Genomic DNA, 19,554 nt, shown 5'->3' with positions numbered 1-19,554 from the left:
AATTCCTGAACTTTAAAAATAGCAATGAGGAGGAAGTAATTTTGCAAAAGGTCCTTAAAGCAATATTCTCTCATATCGAATAATTGGAATGAAAGTAAACGAGATTTATCAGAAAGTAAAGAATCTGATTCTAGCTAAGATCACACCGTTTACTTTCACAGAGATTAGTTTCATTTCTGGGTGTGTTTTGACAGCTGAAAGAAGAAACCTATAAAGGCATTGGAAATGTGTCCTGGACAGAATACATGCTTTCTGCATGTTCAAAAAATAACCTAGTTGAGCAAAGAGAACTACTTTGATAGTGCCAATCCCCCAGCCCACTGTGCAACTCTTCAAATACTGAAATAAGTATTTTAAAGCTACAGTGGAAGAGAAGCGAGGAATGTTGCTGTGGCTGCAGGAGGAACAGTTTAGGGAAAGATGCTATTAATATATAGGTCTTGACTGATTGTATCCTAGGCGGTAGTAGAACAGGAGAAGTGCAAGCGTATTCCTTTTTTCTATCTATATCAAATCAGAAAAGAAATCCTTGATGTTGAAACGTGGCACTTTTTTGTATTTTTTTTATTTCTAAGTATTATTGGAGAATAATTTTACCAGCTTCTGAAAGGAATTCTTCAAACTAGATTTTTTTCTTCTTGCTGTGTGCTTCTTGCTGGCTGGTATCAAGCAGTCCTACAGATAACTGGGTAAGCTTTGAGCATTACGTGTTGGTAAATGCAAGGTACAGGAGTATAAATTCTTGTGTCTCTAGACTAGATAGATTGGGTTTGTTTTGTTTTTGTTGTTGCTGTTTGTGGGGTGTTTTTTGGGGGAGTGTTTGAGTTTTTTTCTTTTTTCTTTTAAAGGTGGAATTTCTATTGAGGCATCAGCATAAATGCAAAATAATGCCAGCCAACCATTACGTAAGACATAGAAATTTTGCAAGTAGATAATGAACTTGAAGTGTATGGTATTCATCCTTTTATCTGTCTGTAGGTATCATATGTTTCTACATATCATCTATTACAGAGAGAACAGCAGGTGGGAATGCTGAAGGATCAGGCAGCTAATGACTGTCAGTTGGCCAGAAACACTTTGAAGCAATGGCTTGGCTAAGAGAGGGAGTCTGGCTGATATGCCAGAGTCAAATGAGTGCACTGGATGTGCAGACATGCTTTTCTGGAGCATCTGTCTATCACTTCATCCTTTCCCCCAACATATCCTTTATTTCCATTTATCTTGATACTTGGTAGAATATGACTGTTTGCTAGGCTCTTATCTAGTGTAAGGATTAATTTTTAATAGGTTATTGCCAGTATTGTGATTTGGGTTTTTTTTTTTTTTGGTGTTATTTGGCAATTTCAGAAAATATTTAGCCACGATGTGTTGAGGTAATGTCAGCTGAGCGAGTGTTACTTAAATCCAGAGACATAAGTTTGATATCCGTTGCAAAGTGTCTTATTACTCATTCAAAGGGTCTCATCTTAGTATTTGTTTAGGTATGTGTCCATTTTTGTATCCCCATGAGGATCTGTATAGCTGCACGATACTCTTTTTGAAGAAAGCACAGTGATTTGTAAAATCTGTGGGTTTGAACTTCTGTTTAAAAAAAAAAAAAGTGAGTATTTAAGCAGGCTGAGGCTTAAACCAAGGAGGCAGTTCAGCTCTAGTCCCTCCATTAATCCTGTGTCCTCATCAGAGCTTGGCTATTTGCAGCTGTATCTTGTTGGGACAACAAAAGCCCAGGTCAGCATCTCTGGTTTTCCATAGGGGTGAATTTGCTCTAGGGCCCCACACCGCAGTGGGGTCGCCCACCCGGACGGGGTGACCTGGCTGCCCAGAGGGTCCTGTTGTTGTGGGACCTCCCTGTCCCGCTCCGCTCCCCTTTGGGCAGGGCTGGATCTTGCCACTTCTTCCCTGTGATTGTCCCTGTGAACCGCAGCACTGACAGCTGCCCTGGAGAAGGACCCATACAAAAAAACAGTCTATTTTCCATGGAAGTAAACACATTCACTCTCTATCTAATAAAGCCATAGCTCTTTTGATAGTTACAGACAACATACTACTTGATTTCAGTATCATATATAAGTCATGATCCTTGCATGTTGTTTTTAATCTTGGCCTAACTTGCATGCAAAATAACATTTCCAGTTCAACTCAGCAGTGTCTGCTTGTATGAAAATGGGAGGAAAAAAAAATCAATTATGCTTCTTCCAAAAACATCTAAATTACAGTCCATTTTTTGCTGCTGGTATGACTTAGCAATGTAGAATTAACTTGGTTTTAATTATCTTGCAGTGCTCTTCTTCAAATGGTATTAAAGTATTGAAGTCAAAGGCTATTTTTGTGAACTTTGAGAGTTCATCAAGAAGGGCAAGCTGTGCATGATGAACACACATGTTTATTCATTAGGATTGTCTTCTGGCATTGCAGGCTAACAGATTCCTAAGTAAAAAAATAGAGCACTGTGCTGATAGTTTTTCTCTTTTCTAGCTCCTCAAATGGTCTTTTTTGTCTCTCAAAAAGACAATTCTTTATACTTTTCTCCAGTAGAATATATTGTAGTATGTGCATGGTGGTCAGTACCCAAATGTGACATTGTACACAAATAGGTAGTTGAAAATCTGAGTGTAAGCAATGGGTTTCTTGATAGTTGAATCAAATCAAATAAAGTTTCAATAATCAGAGGTTGTGGGAATGTGAGAATTAGGAGTGTTGTGCCATGGTACTGCACCCGGGGACTTGCAGATTGCAGTTCTCGAATCCAGATCTATTTCTTTGTGCATCTCCATCCTTCCTTTCTTCCCTGTTTCTACATTCACAGTGTGTTTACCTTTTTTTCCCCCTAAACTCTGATTGAATATAATGTTTCAGGTCCTTTTTTCTTAGGCTTTTTAGTTTGTTGCAGAGGTTGTGAAAGCAAACATTTTTTTGAGTTAACACATCTATTGTTCTCATGAACTATAGTGGGAGTTCAGTGACTGTATAACAAATTGGGAGCAAGTTAATGATTAAATTTCTAATTTTGTATCCTGAAGCTTTGCTCTATTTATTTTTTTTTTTACTGTAAAGTATTACATCATTTATCACATCGCACATTTGTTTTTTCTACAGAGCTGTAATCTCTTAAACCTGTACATTTTCAAGTCAAATATCTAAAGTATCAATTTAAGAGAAACGTCAGACTTAAAATACTTGGTATTAAATGTGCTATTTATGAACAGTGACATTTTTGGGCTGTTCCTCCAGCAGCCTTACAGTGATGCTCAGGAAAGTATAGTACCATGGTCTGCTATCAAGTATTGAAATTATATTGCACAGATTGTTTTCATCATCTTCTTGGATGCAATTTTCAGTGGGTTTTTATTTGCTAAAGTTCATTGAAATTATTAAGTAAACTGAATTATTTGTAGTTCAGAAATCAAATAACTAACTCATGATTTCAGCACTGATGCAGATTCCATCCCTGTAATATGTAGAAAGATCTTTGCCACCTTATAAATATTTACCACTTTTAACTAAACAAATAAGTTCTACTTAAGAACAGCTGCTGTTGTGCATGTCCATTTGACAGTCTTCTCCCCCTTCCCAGTTCAGTATGATTTATTTGAAAAATATATTTATTTTGCATTCATTCTATGGTATTGACTAATTCTTTGTTGGTTTTTAAATTAAAGGAGTTGTAAATTCTTTGCTAAAGGTAATTGGTCGCAGTCTCAAGCCCCGTTTCTGGTGGTGGAGAGAAGGGGAAAGGGAAAGATGTTGCGTTATGAAATTTGCTGGCTATTTTTCTCATATATTTCACCAGCAATCAATAAGATCTGTTGCTAATTTAAAAAATAGTAGCGTATAAACCCAGGGTATATGAAGTTACAGTGAGTGCTGAAGTAAAAGTAGTAGTTTTTAGGTTTGACATAATTTCCTGTTCATTCTTTTCCTTACCTTACTACAGGGAGAGGAGGGACTGGTGTATATTGCTTCCCTGAGCCAGAAGGTATTTTAAAAACACCAGCCAAAATGGATGAACTTTTACTTCCACTCTGGGTAGTGTCTTGTTCCTCTTGCAATTATGTTTTTTCAACTCATAACAAGCTGTTTCTGGAGGGGTATTTTAGCATTTTTCCATGCTTCAGTGCTAGTGGTTTGGGGTCTAAAATTGTTTTTTTGGTATATTCTGTTACCTCCAGAAATACATGAGGGGAGGTAAATCATGGGAGGGATTTCTGCCAGAAACAGGACTGAACTTCACGGTGATGCACAATCCCAGGAGCAAAGGGTTAGCGGAAATCTTTGTAGCATAGCGAAGTGTGTTTTGTTTGGTTTTCTTTTTAGACCATCCATTGCAATAAGCTTTTTCATATCCTAGAAATGGAGGATATGAATATCTCTAGGTAGTTAGACCAGTTCTGTTTTCTTGTGACTTAGATATCCAACTATAGGGGATAGGTTGTTAGCCAGTTATATGATCACATTGATTACACGGAGAAAAAGATGCAACACAAGGGTCCTTTCCAAACCATTCTGTGAAAGATTGAGACCTTTGGATCTTTATGGAGCATTTATAGAAGCGAGATTGCAAAGCTTGATAGCATGTTGGTTCCAATTTACAGCTAATGTTAACTTTCTAAATAATTCTTCAGATATATTGGGAAGTGATCTTTGTGTGTTTGGGGGGTAAAAAAAACTAGAATATTCTTCAAGTGCAAAGCAAATACTGGTAGGTATTGATTTATTTTGCAAAATGAATTGTCAGTATTTGATTTAGTTGGTGTAAAGATTTATTTATTTATTTTCAGTTTAATAGTTGTGGCAATTTTTATAAGTGATGGACGGTAACAGTATGAAAATCTGGCTTCTAGGTGTGCTGTCGTCTTGGTGCTTCTAATTAGATGTGACATGGAGCTGCTGTTTCACTGCCTGGCAGTGACTTGTGCCCTATAACCATAAAGAAATTGATTTGATGTGATGTGTTCAACAAAATAACCAGAAATAGATGTATGGTCATGGAAATCTTTACTGGTTATGTAGTTGTGTGTTTGTACTGCAATGTTTTGTCCAGAACTTTAATTGAAAACAACTTGGTGTGGTTTGGCTGCTTTGCTATGTCGAGAAAGATGATTATATACAAAACCGTGGCTGCCTTATAGCAGCTATTCAGAATAAGCTACATATAAATCCTCATCTCTTCTGGCCTTGTTAATGTTGAATTTCAGAGGAAAAGTGATCTCCTGGTTTTTGCCAGGGAAAGGGTGGGGATTGGGGGTTGTATGTGACAGGAGCTTCATTTTGGTACAGACGGACCTTCTGTTTAATCTCTGAGGAGCTGTTATGATGATGAATCTTTTGACTGCATCTACTTTAGTTCATATAGGTTTAGCTAGTTCTGTGGCAACAGAGGAGCCTGAAAAGTGATCAGTTCGTGACAGATATTATTTGTGCCTGTGCTTTTCTTTAATAGCCATCTAGCTGTTAATATTGGTGAGAAATGTTAACAGTTGTCAAGAAGATGGTATGTTTATGCAGTGCAGAAATAACTGTGTTCAATTCAGTCCTCTGATTTTTCAAATTGTTGGTTCTAGGTACATTTGAGGTCCCTGTTGCTTTGACTACATTATTACTAAGGGTGTCATTTGCGTTACCTGAAATAATAATGTTTTGTTTGTAAGAGTATGATTTTCTAACATTTTTGCACGCTGTTTTGTAAGTAATTGCTTAGCTACATCACATCTTTAATAAGAAGCGATACCACTTGTTTTTCTCAGCTCTGGTAGAAAGGTGAATGTGATCATGCTGTTTGGGTTGGGGTGGTGGCAGGATGAGAGGTGGGGATGAGCCAGGACCCCCCAGCCCTGCCCCAACCTGGGCAGCACCGAGCTCCTCCTCAGAGCACTTTGAGCCGTCATTCTGCTCCCCTCTCAAATCCCGAGGTTTTGCTGAAAATTTCCAGGCAAGGAGTATTTGTGCAGCTCCGGCACATTTCAGAAGATGTGCTGTGCTCCAGATGGAACTGTCTGCAATTGGCATCGCTGTTGCTCTACAGCAAACTTTTCTGGTCTAGAATAAAATCAGCCTATAAATAATTCACTTTTTCTTTCCAGCAACATTTTTCCTTCAAAAATGTAAGCCTTTTGAAATGTGACTTTTAAGCCCATTAGTGAGATCTAAGAGTTATGATTGGTATGCATTAGAAAGCAGTATTGTATATTTTACTTCCATGGAAACTGGCATTTGTGATGCATATTACTGTAACTACAGTGGATAATAACTTTCCATATTTTTAGTTTTGATGGCAATATCTGTGTCAGTAATCAGGTGGTTAATGCTGTTGGGTATGACAGTCAGAATTGTAAAGCACTTTTTCTGCATGGAAAACAAAACTTTTCACCATGAATATTATTTCCATTACCAAGAACTTTTATCCAATAGTCTAACTTTTTGAATTTATTACACAAAGACTAATAGTACCTGTTTTATATATATTAATTGGATACTTCAATGCAAATATAAGTACTAGTTGGTTTAGAGGCTTTACTCTTAACATATACGCTTGAATATGTTTTTCATTTTCTTCCTTCCCCTCAGAAGAGCCAAATGAAACCCTGGGCTGTCTGACCTCACGTGCACACACTCACAGTGCACAAACTCTTACGCTCTCATTAATCTCCTGTATCTGTAATTTGCATTGCAGCAATTCATAAAACCTTATGCAAAGAAAATCATTAACTACCTAAACTTTTTATTGGTTCAGTGTCACACACTGTATTATTAATGAACTTTCTGTTTGTTTGCTTTTTCTTTTCATATCCAGTTTCAGTAACCATATTTCAGTATTTGCTATTAGACTACCTGAGTTTTTTAAGAACTATTTATGTGATGACTGAGTCATGCTTAAGCAATATTGGAGGAAGCCTTTGTTCTATCAAAGACATAAATGGTGATATAAGATTTAAAGGGGGGAAAAAAAAAATCAATCTTTTCAATTTTTTTCAGGGCCAAAGGAAATCATCACAGTTGGGTTTAATAAAGACTAAAAGGATGTCAGTGAGTAAGAGCACTTAAAGAGCAGCTACATCGGTGTTTGTACTAAATTGCTCTCCAAAGAAGAGCTCCACATAAAACCAAAGGTCTGCGGTTTACCTGCTTCTGACACTTTGAAGTTAAATGCAGGCTTTCTGCTGCCTTGTTTGCCTTTAACTCCTCCATTCAGCTCATGTAATTGCTGTTTAGCAAGAATGCCTCAGCAATTCGTGATAATTGCTGAACAGCCGACTTTCTGCATGTCACACAACCTGTTTCGCTGTACAACTGGAAAGTACAGTTTTTAGTCGTAGTTTAGTAAAATAGTACGTGCAATGCGTCAGAAGTACTGCTGAAAATAAGATGTAGCTCCTATTTTGTTGGCTAACTAGCCTGTTCTGGATTTTACTGGTGTCAAATGTTTTTAGTGCTCATCGAGGGGACATGCGGATGTTTAACTATCACGAATTGTCACAAATATTTCAGATTAAGTTAAACATGTGCGTAACATTTGTGGTATTGTGGCCTTAATGAATGATTATTTTAAATACAGTCTTCCTCCAATATGTAACTCACTTCAGAATGAAATTACCGTCATATTTTGTAACTTATATTTTTTGGTTTTTACAAGATATCATGTAGAACAGAAAATGAGGCCCACTAGCTTACTATATGGGATGACTAGTAAAGAGTATCTCAATAAATTTATCCATAACTAAGTTTATTTAAAAAAAGAATAAAATCATGAAGACTAAATCCTTTATCTGAGATAGTTGTCTCCCCATACCACATTTCACACAGCTGGAAAATCTAACAGCAAAAGGTCTAACATCCAAGTTCCATTTTTTCACTGTTTTATTGTTATTAAAAAATCTCTTTTGTTCCCAATATTCCACAAAAAGCAAAGCTGGTGACTATTCCAGACCTTGCTGGTAAAGCAGAGGCACTGACTCCATTCCTTATGAGTCTCATTTCTCTGTGACACATTTTCTGTACAGACTTTTTCATTAATGATGCCATTTGATTAAACAAAGTGTGTGCCACGTTAAACACCAACCAATATTTGTTTAGTTGGGGTGGCTAAAATGTGACATACTCATTCGTGGGAAGTCCTGTCCCTTAAAAACTCCTTCAAGCATCGCTTGCAGAAAATTCTGTCGTGTGCGAAGATATTTGATATGGACAAGAAGAGATTAATAACAGTGGAAAACGGTGAAAATCAGAGATATGTACTCTTAAAGCAGCAGAAAATATGCACCTGACACAATCAGCAGTACTAACTTACCTGTGCTAAGATTTAGTGCTGCCTCAGTATCCGAGTGGGATAATTCATCTTGGGCCGACTCGTTGGGCATCCGATATGGACTAACAGGTTTGAAGTCAGCGTATACTTGTCTATATTTTGGTGACATGAGATTGTAAGAACCAATTGCTCACTGGCCATTTCCAGATGCCAGTAAATGTACTGGGTCTTTTGAAGGGAAAGGTGTTTCATGTGTTGTGTGCTTGTGGGGGTTTGGGTTGGTTGGTTTTATTACTCTTAGCAAAGGGGAGCAGGAATGGAAAGGTGCGTGGGTCTGAGCATCAGCTGCTGATGCTTTCTGCTCTGGCTATGGGGTTCCTCTGTTTCCTTGTTCCTATGTTTCTTTAGTATGGAGGGAGCATCGCATAGCAAGAAAAAGTGTGATAATCATTATCATGGAAGTCTTGATACAGGTTTTGGAGCAGTAACAACTTTACATCTAAGGATTTAGGTTCAATTCTGGAAACAAAAATCAGATTTTTAGTCAAGCAGTCTTAGGAAACACATTCTATGAACAAAATAATCTGCAAAACAGAAAACTAGTTTCCAAGTGTGTATTTGTGTTTCCTAATATATGTTTGTTTCTTAGAACACAGTATGGCTTCTAGGTGTGAAATATACTGATGTTTTAAGTAGCTAGTATGTAGTCTTTTGCATTAGATTTTTTCTTAATAGTGGTTTGTAATTAATATCTGTTTCTAGTAGAAAAGAAAATAACTGTTAAAAAGAGTCAATTTTCTGTGTCAATTGTCTTACAGAGAAAAGTTTCTTATTATTTGTCATGTGTAGCTATTCTATAAATATGAATGTAACTCATGGGTTTTGGTTTGTAAAAAAAAATCTTCTGATACTTTCAGAAGTACATTTTCACTGCTAAAGGAAACTAAAAGATGGAGTGGGAGGCACATGAGAATTTTGGTAGCCGGTTCCTGGGTTTCTTCTTTCTGGGTTTGTATCTGGTCTTGCAGTATATTTGAATGCACACAACACACAGAGTTTATGAACCAATTTTGGGGTTTTTTAAATAGTTATTAACAGATTTTTGTGCAACCATGTGTATATATCTAATACATCTACATATGTGTATGACATAAGAGTGAACACAGTTTACAACTGATAATCAATACATATCTTATTGACTACTGAACATCTAAGCATCCCAAGAACACGACAAGCTCTCAGATGCTCAGAAAACTTTCTCCTCTCTCTGTTGGGAGTTTTCTCTGTGCCTGGGAAATTAAAGGGTTTCTGGCATCAAGACTATTTCTGTAAAAGTTTTTCTTCACTATTTCCCCAGAACATTTCAGGGCTTGTTCTGCTGTGGGGAGGGGAGGAATGGAGAAGAAATTGGAAAAGGCTTGTGGTGCTCTGGCCCCGTAGTTTTGGGCTTCAGGGCTGTGTCACAGAGAGAAGAGAAACATCAACTTCTCTAAAGCATAGATGGAAATCCTCGGAAATTTTTATTTTTCCCCTTTTTTGAGTCATGTTACTAAGGAGCGTATTGTGAGATTAGTGATACCTGTTTCCTCTCACTGACTCCTCTCTGTATAAATAATCGAGCAGTCGCTTTGCTGTGCAGGTCATATTACTGCGTTCAGTAATAGGGCTGAAAAAAGCAATAATGTTAAAATCCATATTTTAAAGATATACGCCCAACCCTTTTTTTTTAAATAATACATATATCCGAGCCTTCAGAATAGAAGCAACAGCTTCCTAGTTTTATACTCCAATGTTTTGGGTTTTTTTTGGCATGAAATATTCTTTCCTCTCAGCATGCAGGGTTGTCTGGAAGAAAGTGATACTTTACAGGCGTATTCACAGCCATTCTCTCTTCTTTTTTCCCCAAAACACATCAGACCGTACCTTCCAAGAATACATAGAAACCACTGTAGTAATTCTAATGAGCTGGAAAAAAGTAAGGGTTTTTTGTCTACAATACAACACTGTCATGGTGTCAATCTGTGATATATACAGTATGTTAAATATCATTGATAGGGAATAAGAAATAGCTGTAGAAATATTGTTCTGTAGTTGATGTAAAGTCAATGAAGTGACATTTCTTATGTGTTTGATCAACCTTTTCTTAGTGTTTATTCAAAAGAATGTAAAATACTTACTACTTGTTTTTAACAAAGCTTTATTATGTTAATGTTAACAAACAGTTACACCAATATGAAATGCTAGTTAGAGAATAAAAGAAAGCTTTCAAAAAACAATTTCTGTTTTAGTTCCTGAAAATAAGTCATTTGGCTTAAAAGCAAAAGCCTTATGCTCTAATTATCATGCTGTGGCTTAATTTTGTTACTTTTTATTTTTGTATGCATCTAATAGTTTCTAAAGTTTAGCTGAATTATGTTACACAACTAGTAAGAGATTATCGTATGTACTTTTCCAGATGTTGTGATTTTCGTATTTATAGATTAATCTTATTTATTATGTGTTGTCTTAAAAATTCTGAAGGGAAGTGCCTGTGTATTCGAAAATAACTTTGTAGGTACGGTTTTGGAAGCACATAGTAAATGAGATGGCATCATATTTGTCTGCCTATGAGGGATCTTTATTTATAATCCTTTTGTATTTGCAGATTGTTTCAGAGTGATCATTTAATGAAGTATTTGAAGATTAAAACTGCATCCTATATTGACACTAATCTAAATATTCATCCATTTAAATGGTATTAGCACGCTATAAACTTCAGAATTATCACTTTGCTGTGTTATTCAGTATCAGTATGTTAAAAAAGGTTGAAGAAATTGATTTTTCACTGACATCCAACATCTGCTAGGTTTTCAAAATGACAAGGCTGAGGTAAGGAAAGGCTATGAGGCATAATTTTCTGCTTCATTGTATTTCCAGAGCGTAATTCCAATACTGAGCGGAAGGTATCGGTGGGTTCTGTTCCACAGCTCACACACTGCATATAAATGAACTACAGCCTGTATTGTGAAATCAATGCTTATAGACTTTGTTCTGTAAAAGTCAGGCATTCACAGCCTCACATCAAAATATTATATTAATTTTAATGTAAATGGACATCTTGGGTCCTCTTCTTTGTTGTTGCTGTTTTCCTGAATAATAAAATATGAAGGAAATTACTTTTTTTTCCCCCCCTAAGGCAGTAATTGCTGTTTTGCTGCATCTTAGTCTCAACAAGTATTTCATAAATAGTCTGGGGATTGCTCACCTTTTCATGAAAAGGTACATTTTGAGTTCTATGACACGGTTCAGTATAAGTTACTCTGAATTTATGCCTTTCACTGACAAGCATATGGTATTATTTGCTTTGTCTTTCTCCTTAAAGTAACTATGAAGGTTTGCAAGAACTAGTAAAACAGACCTATTAATTAGATCAAATTAAAATAGACTTGCTCTAAGAAGGTATAGGTAGCTGGTTACAATTCCCCTTTCTCCTAGGCATAGCTGTTAATTTTTCTCCCTTATAGCAAACAATGTCTGTTCATTATCAGCAATTTTCTTCTAACGTCTATGTCATTTAGCTTATATATATATATATAATATATAATATATTTATATATTTTTATGTATTTATAGATTTATATTTTTTTTATCCTTGTGATGTTTCATGTTCCAGTAGATATTTGGCTCTTCACATTTACTATCAAGATTTAATTTGAGGGAGAGGCAGAAAGGCATAAAGTAGCTGTGCTGGTTGTATGAAGATGCTTGGGTTTGTGAGTGAACTTGTTGGGCTGGGGGGGTGTTTGAGAGCTTGAAATAGTATTTGCCTGCACTGCAGCCTGAGATATTGTGGTGTTACTTGGTGAAACCTGGAGTTGCCAGAAAGAAAAATCAAGGGAACTATTCATCTGGTTTGGGTTGATAAATAAAATGAATTTACTTTGTGAGCGAGCTTGTGACTGCAGCCAAAGTTAATAAAAATCTGAGATGAACTTTGCTTGTTACGTTCAAAGGCGTTTTCCTTCAAAAAAAAAATGCTTTCCGTCGGATCCTGATGGAATATCGGGACTCTCCTTGCTTACGGGTCGTACGGGCTGCAATCCATGGTCGGTGTCCCTGCATGGGAGCCAAATGTGCAGAGATACCGTTGTGTCCTTGGTCCCAGCCGTCCCTCGGTTCTTTTCTGTGGTCTCGCCCCGAGGAGGAGGGAAGGGTGAAATGCTGGGGGTCACCTCGGAGGCTTCCAGGGTGTTTTACAGTAGAGAAATATTTTCACTGTGAAGTCACCCACCGCCGAGCTCTGCGCAAAGTTGTCTTTGGAGTCAAAGGAAGCTGCCTAGGACGAGGGTCTGTACTGACAAACTGTAAGAAAGCTTTTGGTAACCTTTTTTTCCCTCCTTTTACTTCTTAATTATGCCTTTTTCCCGTATTTCGCTCATTGTGCAGTTTGCTGTGGTCAGAGCTCACTGCTGCCTTTCTTCAAACCACTAGATGTTGCCGTACCAGCTCCTATTTTCCTTCCGACATTCTCTTTTTCAAACAGGACTCACTGCTTTCTGAGGAACGGATCTTTAGAAACATTAGGACTTCTGTGTGCTGCTCTTTGACTGGATGAGAAAATCCAGCTGTAAAGGAAAGTAGGTTTGCATGAGGTGGCTCCTGTACAAGTGTTATGGTGGCCGGTGGCCTTCAGCACTTGGGTATTTTTCTGGTCTCCTCAAGAGTTGCACAAGAGTTGCCTCATGTTGTAAAAATACTTAAAGCAGTGATGCAAAGCTAAGACTGTCCATCTTTTGTGAGCCATGCCTTTAAAATGTCTAATTAATTAATGCCAGTTCTGGGCATTAAGATCCAGAATTGATACAGGATTTTGGAAGAAACTCTATATTGTCAAAATAGATGTATCACTAAAGGAGTGTAATTAAATGACCAGAATAACTTGGTGTTAAGAAAAAAATAATTGTGTTTGAGGTTTTTGTTTATTTGTTAGTTTGTTTTTCTCTCCTGCTTAATGATCCATTTCTTTCCTGAAATTCTCTTCCATAAGGGCTTTGTAGTTCAGTGGACTAATGAAAGGCAGGGTCTCTAATATGAATGTTTGTCAGTATTCCTTAACTGGGAGTTTACTTTCTGACCATCGTTACGATAGTTTCATTATCTATTCAAACAGAAGGATTTGGAAGTCTTTTTCCAACCTGAATCATTTAGAGCAAGACTTTTAAGGAAAAAAATCATAAGAAAATTGAGATTTGAGTGCTTAGACTCTGGCAAATCCCAGGAATAATGACCTCTTTGTTTGATAATAATATGCAGAACTACATAGGGGAGTGATTTTGGAAGGAATTTTTGTTGCAGGTTTGTATTCTGCCACAGCAAATTCACATCATTTGTGTTCCTGACAGTTAAAATATTAGTGTTTTAAATTGTAATAATTGTTCATGATGTTTCCATACAGCATGTCCAACATTCGTGAACTAACTTAAAGCCATATTATCTATAAATAAGCGACTAAAGCAGGGTGATAATTCTTTTCCTTAAAATAAATCTCTTTCCTTCCACAGGTATTTCTATTTTTTTCTTTGTTTTTTAACACCGCTTTGGAGCGGTGAACAGTTTAATTATGCATCGGAGGTTTTTGGTGTAAATGGGAATAACCTTAATTAAAATTAAAAAACAAACCTACCACAATTGTTTCTGTAGGCAGTTATTTATTTGTTTGCACTATAGAGGAACCTTTAATCTTGGTATTACAGCTAAGCTTATAAATTATTGTCTTACTCTTGCTTACATTACTGGGCATTTGTAATAGACATGTTAATAAAGCTTAAGAGAAAATACTATCTTTAAGTGATAATGGGAGATGCAGGAGGTTAGTGGCAAAGCTTAGAAAGTTAATAAAAGTTTGCTTCTTCAAACTCAATGCTGTTCCAAAGCAAATTGATAATTAGTATAGCATTTTAATTTCTCCTCGGAGCTGAAACAGACCGAGTTCCCCTTTCAAACAGACTTCGGTGGAGTGACAATACGGTGTCATGTGAAACAGTCCAGAAGGAATGTCCTTTAGTAAAGTTGTGCGGTGTGTTTCAGTGGTTTGGGGTTTTGGCTTTGGTGTTGGTTTGTTTGTTTTTCATTAATTGAGGACAGTCTTTTTTTAAGAAAAAGGTTGTCAAAGATCTCAGACACTGACATGTGTAAGCAGTTGGTCACTAGGTAGATTTATTCTTCAGTAATAGATCTCTGCATGAGTGTGGGGTGAAACTCTACTGCAGAGATTGTATCTCAGTCATTTCTTTAAGAAGATATTTGAGGTTTTTGAGTTAAATTTTATCTTGCAATATAAGTATGAAGAAAGGGTTCTGAGCCTTTGAAGAAAAGTCTTAGGCTGTTGTTAATTTAGGTTTGTTCTAAACAATACTTTAGCAATGTGTAAGCACATAATAGCTTTTTAACTCCAAACACCTTTTGCATAGACTACTGAAGAGCTCCTCATAGGAACAGGTTTTTATAACATAAATGTGGTATATTCAAAGCGAGACCTAGGTTGATGGTACAGTGCTCCTTTTAATAGAACTTTCTGATAAAATGGGTGATGAGGTTGTGTTTGTAGCTTTGTTATGACTGGGGCTTTTGGTGAAAATGAGCCATGTATTGCTATTCCTGCTGAGCTGTATTTGCACGGACTAGCTCAGTATTGTTAGTATATGTACTATTGAACAGGTGAACGAATATATAAATATACATGTATATATATTTATTTTGCTGACAATTCCTTACACTGCTTTATAGTTCGGGCATATTTGGTTCTTCAGAACTGGTGACATTTAGTTCTGTCTTTCTTCCAAGGTGTAGACTGATAGTGAATCCATTCTGTGATGATCTGCTCCCTGAAGGCAATGGATGTCCTAATGTAATTTTATTCTAAACAAGACCACTAGTAACCATGAATCCCTGCAGCGAGCCTAATCAACATACTCTTAACTCCTAATTTCTTTCTTTCTAGGCAGAGCTAGTGAAAGGGAACCTGCAAAGCGTTGGGCTCACGCTCCGCCTTGTGCAGTCCAAGGAAGACGATGCAGGACACGTTGTCATCGAAACCGTGACTCCGAACTCACCCGCTGCAGCTGCTGATCTACAGAGGGGAGACAGACTGCTGGCAATTGGCAGTGAGTAATATGGCAGTGTTCAAATTTAGGGTCGTCTTGCAAATGGGGTGGACGTGTCTGCAGGCAGTTCAACCAGACCGCTTTTCTCAACAATTACAGTTATGCCCAGCACTCATAATAAAAGCCAACATTTGTGTTATTTATGGCCACTTAAGCTTATCATTCACTTGATTAATTTCCTTTCATATTTTAGTCTTTGCAAGGTAAAAGCAAAAATAAAGTTGAATAAACATTTGAATGTAAATATGTTTTAACTGCTCTAGTAGTGATGCTGTGAGCTTCTCTACTTAGTTTCTTCCAGTGATGTTACAAAATGTCCTTAGTTTACAAAGAAAACCATATTATTTTACATCCTAGGCTTGCATACTCAGCAGTTAACATAAATGTACGAAGTAGAGTAAGGAAAAAATAGTAGAAACATACTTTTGAGTATGTTGTCTGACATGTCAAAATGACCCAAGAAGATCTGCTGAATATTCAATAGTATTTTTTTGTTTCAGTATCAATTTTTGTGAGCTTTGATATGTAGGAGCCTATGTATTTTTTTAGAAATCTAGTCTGAGAGTCTCGTATTCAAATTGTAACTGGCAGATCAGTTTTTCTTCAATGCAGCATTATCCTTGACTTTTGTGAGGGAGGGGGTTGTGGGTTTTTAATAAAGATTCTGTTGAAATTGCTGGAAGTTATGAAGTGAATTGATACTAACTTATGTTCTACAACTTAAAATTAGACTGTTTCAATACTTATGTTTTATATGGACCATATCACCAACAGAAAATTAGATCATAATGAGAAACTGATAGTGGAAATATTACAGCATTAAACTTAAGAATAGGAGAGTGGACAGAAGGACAAATAAACCATAAAGGAGAACAGTGGCTAATCAGCTTAGTGGAAGGAGCAGATAGGAGCCTGTTTATGATCGTTAAGAAATAATGCATGTTTTCTCTATTCTGCTGAATATTGTGGGAGTAAATTAAACATTATAGTAGGCGAATGATCCAGCTGTTACGTTCAGCTCTTCTGTCATAATTTATTTCCTCTGTTAGTGGTAATAATACTGTTGCTCACTACTAAAGATCTAAATGTATTTGTCAACTGGTTTTGGCCATTTAAATTGTTACCATGTTTTCAAATCTAACAATTTCTGTCTTTTTATAGGTGTTAAAATCACATCCACTGTGCAAGTGTTGAAGCTCATTCGACAGGCTGGGGACAGAGTTGTAGTCTTTTATGAAAGGCCCGTTGGCTACAATCAGCACGGTTCAGCACTGCAGGATGGATTTGGACAATTGGAAGACTCTGCGTTCTTGACACAGCCAGAAGATGACCAAGCTGGTTTATCAGCTGATGTTGATAACAGAGATTTTGATTCAGAATTTGAGGAATTAGCTTCTGAATCACCTGAACAAAAAGAAGAACTGCCAACAATTCCGAGTCCCAAACGTTCGGCAGTAATGCTCGCTGCTAAACCACTCGGAACTATATCTCCGATTCTGAATCGAAAAATACCATTAGGAAGTTATCAGACAACATCGAAAACGCAAGAAAAAGATGCAGCTAAAGTGTCAACACCCAAAACTAGTGAGAGTTCAGATGCATCACAGCAATCAGGTAAACAATCCCAAGGATCCAGTACTAAGCCTCCTGTGCCACCTAGGCCACAAAGTAAGACTGTTTTGCCTACTAGTGAAACTCAAAATCTGGGAGAAACTGCAGGTGTATCTTCTGAAAAACCAGAGAGGCCACCTCCACCTACAAATAACGGAGATAAATGTACGGAGAAAGTAGTAAAGAATAATGATCAAATAGAAGACCCAACGGTATCGAAAGTAATAACAGCACCAAAACAAGATAATTTAAAAGATGGACTTTCAGAAAATGCACGCAGTTACAAAGATGGTGGAGATGATCATCACACATGGGAATCACCAGAAATTCCTTATAAAGTCCTGCAAGGCCGATGGCCAAGGACAAGAACATCCTCCTGTCTATTTGAAGTAGAAGGACACCATAAATACCTTAATGTTGCACTGTGGTGCAGAGACCCTCTCAAAGTAGGTTGTTTTATCTGCTTAGGATATGCAAGCATAAAACTTGAAGAAATTGCTTTTGATTGTATAGCTACATCCTCGATGGAATATACTAGAACATTTAAGCTGGCTGCTCCTCGACCGAAAGCAGCAGTCACTAGAACAGCATTGAGGAATTTGACAACACTTAAAGGATTTGATGAAAAATTTCGTTATGGCGATGTAACTTTACACTTCAAATGTTTAAAAGAGGGTGAAGCGGATGATTCAAGCTTTCTCCTGGAGAAAGAAAATGAATGTCCATTGGAAGAAGAAGCTCGTGCAGTTCAGAAAGAGGATTCTTATTTGGGGCCAGTTGTTCTCCCAGAGAACAAGCATAAGTTTCAAGATACTCACTTTCAGAATCCAACTTGGTGTGATTACTGCAAAAAGAAAGTATGGACTAAAGCGGCTTCACAGTGTATGCTCTGTGCTTACGTTTGCCACAAAAAATGTCAAGAAAAATGTCTTACTGAGACACCTTTTTGTGTAGAAGCTGAAAAGCGACTTGATCGAACTGTGGGAGGTGGAGCGGAAGGACAAGCGGCTCCCCAAGCCGCGTCCTCTCGTGTCGATTCTGAATCCAAATCCATTAACAGAACTGCAGGTTTCACCAGGCAATTCTTCAATACAAGCACCCGCTTCTTAAACCTTCGTCAAGTCCCCAAAGCTCGCCTTTCTGACCCAGGAACAGAGGTGGTAGAACCTTCACCAAAGCACACACCAAACACTTCTGATAATGAAAGCAGCGATACTGAAATCAGTGGGCCGAGCAGCCCTTCCAAGCGTGCGACAGGTACCGGGATAAAGTTGGTCCGAAAGGAGGGGGGTCTGGACGATAGCGTCTTCATCGCCGTTAAAGAAATTGGACGCGATCTCTACAGAAGTTTACCCACAGAGGAGCGTTTTCAGAAATTGGAGTTTATGTTGGATAAGCTGCAGAATGAGATAGATCATGAGCTGGAAAACAATAATTCGCTTGTTAAAGAAGAAAGAGAGGCAACCGACGCAAGGAAAAAAGCGTTGATTTCTGCTGCGCTGGCCAAGTCAGGGGAAAGACTGCAGGCCCTGACGCTGCTGATGATCCACTACAGAGCGGGCATTGAGGATATCGAGTCTTTGGAGAACTTGTCGGTGGAGCGACAGGCCAAAAGGGTGACGAAAGATTCGGAGGAACCCAATGTAGCAGAAGAAGTGGAAAACGAAGATGTCAGTCTGACGGAGGCGCCAACAATCAACATCGTATCGGAAGAAGCAGTTGATCCACCTCAATCGGTAGACTGATATTTACATATTTAGGCATTGAAAAAAATGGACGAAAATAATACTTTGCACTTAATTACAAACACACAAATGAAATTAAAACACTGGTATAATGTACATGTCCTGCTTCTCCACAGTTATTTGCCTGTATAAGAGTACAGCTAATAATGGTTCTTCTCCAGCTACAGCACCATCATTTTGTTAAGCTGGCTGGTTAAAACTGCATTTTGGGGTTTATATTGGAAATTTATTTTTAATAAGTTATTTTTACTTTTTCTAATTATGTAACCTTATCATTTCACAATGTGTGGTGTCCTTAATGTATTACTTGCCCTCTTCCCCCACCTTTTATTTTTGCGTTAATGTTTTCAACAGGACACTGCCAGGATTTTCAAAATGTTTAGTTTCCATTGTATGACGAAGAAATGATAAGCTTGTTGCATACCTGAGCTGATGACTGACCCAGAAGTCAGTGAGGGACCAGGCTTTAAAACGTTGATCACTGTTACTGTACATCTTCTGGATGGTTGTGTATTTTTTTGCCAAACATATCACGAAAGCAAAAAAAAGTCTTTCATTTTGTCTGTTATTAATATTTCCTGAAGCTAACATTGCATATCACTTGTTTTCATATTTTTGTTAAATACAATAACTTTTCATAGTTTGTAATTAACATGAAATATAGTAATGCTATGCTAAAAGAAAATAAGTTCTCCTTAGAAATTTGGGCTATTGTATCCTGGTTGAATAATACTAGATATCAAAGTACATACCAATATCTCATAATAATTTAATTAGGAATATTTTTGAAGTAAGAGGCTGGTTGCCTTCCAGA

At 37.3% G+C, this 19,554-nt stretch overlaps 1 protein-coding gene across 1 annotated transcript in view; it reads left to right on the top strand.

Annotated features, from left to right (window-relative positions):
- PDZD8 (PDZ domain containing 8) overlaps nucleotides 1-18,801 on the top strand; it is a 55,878-nt gene extending 37,077 nt beyond the window's left edge. The window contains exons 4-5 of the mRNA XM_080347837.1: nucleotides 15,222-15,384; nucleotides 16,546-18,801. Coding sequence (XP_080203963.1) covers nucleotides 15,222-15,384; nucleotides 16,546-18,740 — 2,358 coding nt within the window. The 3' untranslated portion in view covers nucleotides 18,741-18,801. The remainder of the gene's footprint in view (nucleotides 1-15,221; nucleotides 15,385-16,545) is intronic.
- The last annotated feature ends 753 nt before the right edge of the window (nucleotides 18,802-19,554 follow it).

Source organism: Nesoenas mayeri (assembly GCF_963082525.1).
Source record: "Nesoenas mayeri genome assembly, chromosome: 7".
Classification (NCBI taxonomy): Eukaryota; Metazoa; Chordata; class Aves; order Columbiformes; family Columbidae; genus Nesoenas; species Nesoenas mayeri.
The sequence above is the reverse complement of the archived record's forward strand: the minus strand, read 5'-3'. Positions and strand labels throughout refer to the sequence as shown.